The sequence below is a fragment of the Leuciscus leuciscus genome (genome assembly GCF_965113295.1).
Source record: "Leuciscus leuciscus genome assembly, chromosome: 6".
Classification (NCBI taxonomy): Eukaryota; Metazoa; Chordata; class Actinopteri; order Cypriniformes; family Leuciscidae; genus Leuciscus; species Leuciscus leuciscus.
The window spans coordinates 28,371,509-28,379,172 of NC_138730.1; the positions used below are offsets into that span (position 1 = coordinate 28,371,509).

Consider the following 7,664-nt stretch of genomic DNA (forward strand, 5'->3'; position numbering starts at 1 on the left):
GGATGTAGACTCGTAGGGGTGAGTGAAAGTAGGAGGGAGCTGACCCTGTGATAGATCTGTAAGCAAGCGTCAATGCCTTGAACTTGATGCGAGCAGCGAGTGGTAGCCAGTGCAGAGAGATGAACAGAGGCAACATGACATCATGACTTTGCGTAAACATACACGCCACTTTCAAGTCAAGTGGCGTGTTATCTATACGCATTTTGAGCTATCCGCGTGTATGTCCACGCCGTCATCTTCCGCGTGTATGTCTACGCCGTTAAATGTCCGAGTGATTCCGCGTGTATGTCTACGCCGTTAAATCTCCGAGCGAAACGAAGCAAAATGTATATCTACATCTGGGGAGCGATATTTTTTTCCTAGGATGGTAGGGGAAGACTCATAAATGGTATCAACCCCAGTGACGGGTAGGTTTAGGGACGGGGTTGGGGTAAGTCATATATAACGTTAAGTCAACGGCGTTGATAAACACGCTGAAAAGCGATTATGCGTGTTGATAGCACGCCAAAAATGGAAATACGAATTGGCGTGTCATACATACGCCATTTCATGAGATCAGTCTGACAGAGGAGTGACGTGGGCCCTCTTGGGCTCGTTGAAGACAAGACGAGCTGCAGCATTCTGGATCATCTGTAGGGGTTTGGTTGCACATGCTGGAAGTCCAGCCAGAAGAGCATTGCAGTAGTCAAGCCTAGAGATGACCAGGGCCTGGACGAGAAGTTGTGTTGCATGCTCAGTTAGGAAAGGCCTGATCTTCCTGATGTTGTGCAGTGCAAACCTGCATGATCGAGCTGTCTTTGAAATGTGATCTGTGAAGGTCAGCTGGTCATCAAACGTTACTACAAGATTTCTGACCGACCTTGATGGGGTGATTAATGATGACTGTAGCTGGATAGTGAAGTCATGCTTTAGAGATGGATTGGCAGGGAGGACTTGAAGCTCAGTCTTTGCCAGGTTGAGCTGCAGGTGATGTTCCTTCATCCATGTGGAGATGTCCGCCAGACAGCTTGAGACCCGTGCAGCTACTGTGGGATCATCTGGTTGAAATGAGAGGAAGAGCTGCGTGTCATCAGCATAGCAGTGGTAGGAAAAACCGTGTGCCTGTATGATGTGTCCCAGTGATGTGGTGTAGATGGAGAAGAGGAGGGGACCAAGAACTGAACCCTGGGTCATAACATAATTATATGTTATGTTCACAGTCAAAGTTTATACTATTGATTTTTTATATTTTTTTATATGTGTGTGTGTAAGTTTATTTTTCTCCAACAGCTATAGGATTTTAAATATTTTCTCCAACAACATATAAAAACTAGAAAAAAATTGTTGCACTCTAAAAAAAAAAAAAAAAAAAAAAATACAAATCTTCAGGTGCGTAGAGCCCCAAGGGAATATGGAAAACGAGCAAGAAGGTGGCTGGCTGCACACTGGATTCAGTACAGACTACAGAAATATATATATATATATGGATTGCATTGTGCAAAAATATGTCATGTATGCTAGCTTCTGTAGTCTGTACTGAATCCAGTGTGCAGCCAGCCACCTTCTTGCTCGTTGTTCAACAACTTATGCATAGAATGGTGCATAAAATCAATTCATAAGTAAAAAGGGGTTTAAATAATAAATCTGCTCCATAGTGAATTCCAAGTGATCAAGAGCTCAGTGCATTCCATTTAAACCTTATGCACGATTTCCACCAGTAGTGGGCACTCGTGCAAAGTAAGAAATTACTCACATCCGAGTCCACGAGACGGAAGGAAGTTAGCGAGTGATTCACTGCCTATGTTCAGTTCCTATGTTAGGTTTTGTAATTCTTTTGTAGTCCTTTTGCTGATTGGTTCCCCCTGTTCACTAGTCTTGATTTCTCCCAGGTGTGTCTTGTTGTATTGTTAGCCTTGTGTTTTTATACCCCTGTGTTTCCTGTGCTCTTTGTCTGGTCTTGTCCTTTTATGGCTTCATGTTGGTGGTTGTCACTGTTCTGTTCCCTGTGGATTATCTCTGTTCCGTTCCATTCCGTTCCGTTCCATTTCGTTCACAGGAAACGTGAATTTTGACTGTTTCAAACTTTTTATTAATAAAACTTGCATACTGCACATGGATCCAGCTCTACCTTATTTCGGAGTTCTCCCAGCAGGACAATTGTAGCCTACGTTTTATGAACAGTACCTGTTCTGGCTGGTGCAATCTCTTTTAAAGTCAGCAAGAAATTAAAATTGACATGGTATATATATATATATTTTTTTTTACAAATTCATGTGCCCTTATATTTTTTATCAAAATAACTTTCCTCTTGCAGCGACATCTCTTCTCTGATGACGTGTTTACTGGTGCAAAGGCAGGAAACCTGTCACTCACTTGACATCACAGAAATAACAAATGACTACTATCCAATCAATTCCAGAGGTACAAATTCAAGTCCCGCCCTAAAAATGTTTTTACGTCACAAAATGGAAGAAAAGACTGTTGCAACTTCCGTTTCATGCTAACTTTAAGCTTTAATATTTATCACTTTAATTAAAAAAAAGGTCAAATATATATTAAAAAATATTGCAAATAACAGCTTTATGGTGATTTTGACTGGCTGACTGTACATTACCCCTACATGTCTAAATGGTCAATTGTATCATTTCATAGCAGATTCTACAAGCAAACATTCAGTTTCCGATGTTGATTAAATATCACTATTTTTTTTCACAACACAGAATATGTGTAGAAGCTGATTTTTTTTACAATCTCTGTTTTCTTACTTTTTCTACAGCTGTTGCAGTCCAGTGAAGTTCTTTCTCGCTATTTTGTAAGTGGTGTAAAGTGGACAAAAGGGCACTCAATAACATGGCTGATGTCAGCCATAACAGCTCCTTTAATCAAAGCTCAGAATATGGAAATGTCTACTGCCCACAGACAGTGTTCAGCGTCTTGACGTTCACACTGCTGGCAATGCTTGTGGTGGCTACATTTTTCTGGAACATGCTCGTCCTAGTCACAATTCTCCGAGTCAGAACATTCCACCGTGTGCCCCACAACCTGGTGGCATCCATGGCCATATCTGATGTTATGGTGGCTGCTTTGGTGATGCCTCTCAGTCTGGTCCATGAGCTCAACGGTCGGAGATGGAAGTTGGGCCGAGCTCTCTGCCAAGTCTGGATATCTTTCGACGTCCTGTGCTGTACGGCCAGCATTTGGAACGTGACCGCAATAGCCCTTGACCGTTACTGGTCCATAACGCGCCACCTGGAATACACGCTGAAGACTCGAAAGAAGATCTCTAATGGGATGATTGGCTTGACCTGGCTGCTCTCGTCTGTTATTTCCCTCTCCCCTCTTTTTGGCTGGGGTGAGACCTATTCAGAGATGGACATGGAGTGCCAGGTGAGCCAGGAGCCGTCTTACACCATCTTTTCCACATTCGGGGCCTTCTATCTGCCTCTCTGTGTTGTGCTGTTTGTCTACTGGAAGATATACAAAGCTGCTAAGTTCCGTATTGGATCAAAGAGGACCAACACCATCACTCCAGTTGCAGAGGCTGGAGAGGTATAAATGATACTGTATGTTGTGAAATGCTTTTTCTTAATGCAGCAATATTTTAGGATCTTTATCTGCACACACCAATGTTTTAATTTTGTACAGACTGTACTGCACATAGAACTTCTTTCTCAATATTTTAAAATTCCAGAATGTATTCTATTGATTCAGTTCAGACTGTTCATATTCCTCTTTTCATTATTCTATAGAACGTCACTAGACAGCCATTCAATAGGCAATTGAACCTGAATGTCCCATTAGCTTGCTCTATTACTTTGAAAAGCATGGTATAATCTCTGAGCATGTCACAACACTGTGGCCAATAGTAATCCTGACACCTTCCTTAGATAAGTTCCACATTATTTTCCATTCTATTACAATCCTGTTCTACTTCATTGGGTTTAGGAGTGATTGTCTAAGGTTTGACACAGAAACTTTAAGGGTTTAAAAGCTTATGCTTAAATGGCTATTTTCATGGCCATTCTAATACTGCAGAAGTCCTATGCAATTTCACATTATGTTATCTAGACCCTAGAAGAAATGGCACACAAAACCTACATGAATGCATGAGTGAGGTCAGCATGTCATGCATTGGATTCATTGGATTGGTTTTCTCTGAAGACTGTTTTTATCTATATTCTCACTGTAATTAAATCATTTAAGAATTGAACACTATTCAAATATCTGGGATCAGTGCAGTTAATACTTTTATTCAGCAAGGATGTATTAAATTGATTAAAAGTGAAACTAAAAACTCTATTAATTTCTCTAATTTCTTTTAAATGCTGTTCTTTTGATCTTTCTATTCATCAAAGAATCGGCAAAAAATGTGTCATGCTTTCCACAAAAATATTAAGCTGCACATCTTTCAACATTGATAATAAGAAATGTTTCTTGATCATTAAATCAGCATATTAGAATGATTAGAAGGATCATGTAACTCTAAAGACTGAAAATTTGCCATCACATAAATTGCATTTGAATCTATTAAAATAGAAAACAAACATTTTAAATTGTAATAATATTTCACAATATTACTGCATATCTTCTGCATACCTTGGTGAACAAGAGATTTATTTTATTAATTTAAAAAAATCTTACAGACCCCAAACTTTTGAACATTAGTGTAAATATTTAAAATGTAACATGTAAATTACGTTCATATTCAATTAAATTCACATATATGCTGTATGAGGACACATGGAATATTGAGGAATTGAATGATTTTATAGAAAAAAAAATTTTTGATAAAATAAATCTAGGTTGAAATTATGTACTGTGGTTTATTTGATCATATCTATGCTCTGACTGATCCACTCAAGACACATGTGTTCCCTCAGGTAAAAGAGGCCTCCAGGCAACAGCCTCAGATGGTGTTCACGGTCCGCCATGCAACTGTGACATTTCAGACTGACAGTGAGACGTGGCGAGAACAGAAGGAGAAGCGAGCGGCTCTGATGGTGGGCATCCTCATCGGAGTGTTCGTCCTGTGCTGGATCCCTTTCTTCCTCACCGAGCTCATCACTCCACTGTGCTCCTGTCACATTCCACCGATATGGAAGAGTGTCTTCCTCTGGCTGGGCTACTCCAACTCCTTCTTCAACCCGCTCATTTACACAGCCTTCAACAAGAACTATAATAACGCTTTCAGGAATCTCTTCTCCCGCCAGCGCTGAGAGATAGCAGAAATCTTTGGCCTCGCCACAAATGCCAGTTTAAACCACCCATTTGGGGAAGTGTTGTTATCTGAGCTCTTCAAAAAGCACAGATTTATAAACGGAATGATATCTGGGCTTTTAATGCCAGGAAAAGTGACCAATTGACCCAGTGTCTAACAGTGAAGAACACTCATCAGAAATGTCAGTCTGTTCCCTGCATTAAATGAATATAGACTGGTTCTGGCTTTTGACAGTCAGTTTACATTTACATTACATTCATTAGTTTCAACTGAACTAATTTTAAAACATTATGTGACTTCAATAGAATGAGTATAAATTGAGTATCTTCATAACACTTTTTTTTTTAGAAATGTTTTGAGAAATTCAGCAAGGGTGCTTTAAATCAAAAGTGACAGTAAAGGCATTTAATTATACAAAATGTTTCTATTTCAAATAAATGCTGGTCTTTTGATAGAATCCTGAAAATAAGCAACAGTTTCCACAAAACTATTAAGCTGCACAACTGTTTTCAACATTAATAATCAAGAAATGATTCTTGAGCAGCAAATCAGCATAGAGTGATTTCTGAAGGATCATGTGACACTGAAGACTGGAGTAATGATGCTGAAAATTCAGCTTTGCATCACAGGAATAAATTACATTTTAAAATATAATGTGAATATATAATAAAATAGAAAATGTTTATTTCAAAATTTGAATAATATTTCACAAGTTTTTACTGTATTTTTGATCCAATAAATGCCCCCTTGCATTAAAAACATTAAAACTTTTGTACAGACCCCAAACTTTTGAACAGTATATATAAAACTGTTAAAATAGACATATATAATTTAAGTCGGTGAGCGAGAACTATGTTTATGTTTTTATATTAACTTGAATAAAAACATGTATTTATTTATTTTGGGGTATCGAATTCTGACTTCAAACTTTCCATTGAATTATTACGTTTTATGGGATTTAATGAGAGACCCAGAACTATGTGGTAATTGGCATCCCTTTGGTAATTGATGATTTTAACTAAGATCTGTTTTAGGATTTGGTTACATTTTAATTTACAAGCACATTGCACCTTTTGGTTAGGCTATATCATTTTGGACACATTAACCTTTTATGTTATTCATTGTAGATTATTATTGTTCCCGATTACAATGCAGCCATATTCAGACACAAATGAGCGGTACAGATGTTTTTTGTTTCTGTTGTGTGTTAATCTGAAAGATATAGCTTGTTAAAATTAATAAAATAAGTTTGACATACTGTCTCTGTTTTGAATGAATATGGAAATTATTTTACAGCTCCACTGATAATATTTATGAACTGTTATTGGATTCTCATGTTCTCATCAATTTTAGCTGATGACCAAGCCAGAACCTTTCCAACTGTGAAGTGAGTAGCTATGTAATTTAGACTTTGACTGAAGTCATCTCTGCTTTTAGAATTTTAAAATGGTGGATCAACAGCACTTATTTCCCCTGTAATGTCTGTGCAAATTATATTGGGCCACTTGACATCTGTAAAGAGCCTGGATTTTCATTCAGTCCCATCCGTGTCTGAAGCTCCCACTTGTAAATGAAGTGCTCATCATTATGAGCGGAAATAGCAATATAAATAGAAGCAATCTTGATCAAAATACTAAAGAACAGATGAAGGGCTGTAGATATATTGTCTAATATTTGGGCCTTAAAGAAAATAATTCAGCCATTGAAAGGTATTCAGATCTAATACTATGCTCTCATTCACCTTCAATAAAGATGCTTCTGGCTGTGAGTATTCATATTAAGATGTGTGCATGGGAATCATCTGTATCTTATTTAGCTGTTCGTTCTTTCTTGCTGCACTTACACATTAGAGAATGTGTTTTGAAATCCATGAGACAAGAGATTGACAGACCAAATGTCCAGATGGCTGCAAATGGAGCTTTGTAGAGTGCTTTTGAGATTGCAACACACTGCAACAAAAAAAGAGACGTTTTTAGGGCTAATTGAAGTGAAGTGTCAGGTAAGAAAATTGTTGGTGCCGTGGGAGACGTGAATAATGGATGAGACACCTGCCTAAATGGCACCTTCCCCTTTAGCAGAGATGGAAGGGATGGTAAAACATCTGACTCACTGAGGAAATAAACAGATACATGATCCTTTTTTTGCAGGTATTCAGGTATGAAATAATAATTTGATAAGTGTGTGGCTCAAATATTCGAATGCCCTCATTATTTTCTACCTGAGGAGGGGAAAAACAGGCAGATCAGAATGAAATGAGCTGCATGTAAAATACGGATCTATTTTTGAACCACTGGTGTGCTTGTTCCTTTACCAAGGACAGATGCATCTAAAACAATTTGTCTTTTAGTGGATGACAAAACACACAATTTTAATTTTTTTTGGTTTTCAGAGAGCTATGTCGTGATTTCAGATCAGTGAGCTGGGACTCGTGGAATTCAGAAATTAACTTTTTTAATAATGTTCAGAT

The 7,664-nt window shown here is 38.1% G+C and overlaps 1 protein-coding gene across 1 annotated transcript; it reads left to right on the forward strand.

The window, feature by feature from the left end:
- Positions 1–2,829: 2,829 nt before the first annotated feature.
- htr5aa (5-hydroxytryptamine (serotonin) receptor 5A-a) lies at positions 2,830–5,293 on the forward strand (the record flags this gene model as incomplete). The annotated part of the gene is made up of 2 exons (XM_082171818.1): positions 2,830–3,528; positions 4,860–5,293. 2 exons carry the CDS (start codon positions 2,830–2,832, stop codon positions 5,193–5,195), a joined length of 1,035 nt encoding a protein of 344 aa, XP_082027944.1. The 3' UTR covers positions 5,196–5,293.
- Between the last annotated feature and the right edge of the window lie 2,371 nt (positions 5,294–7,664).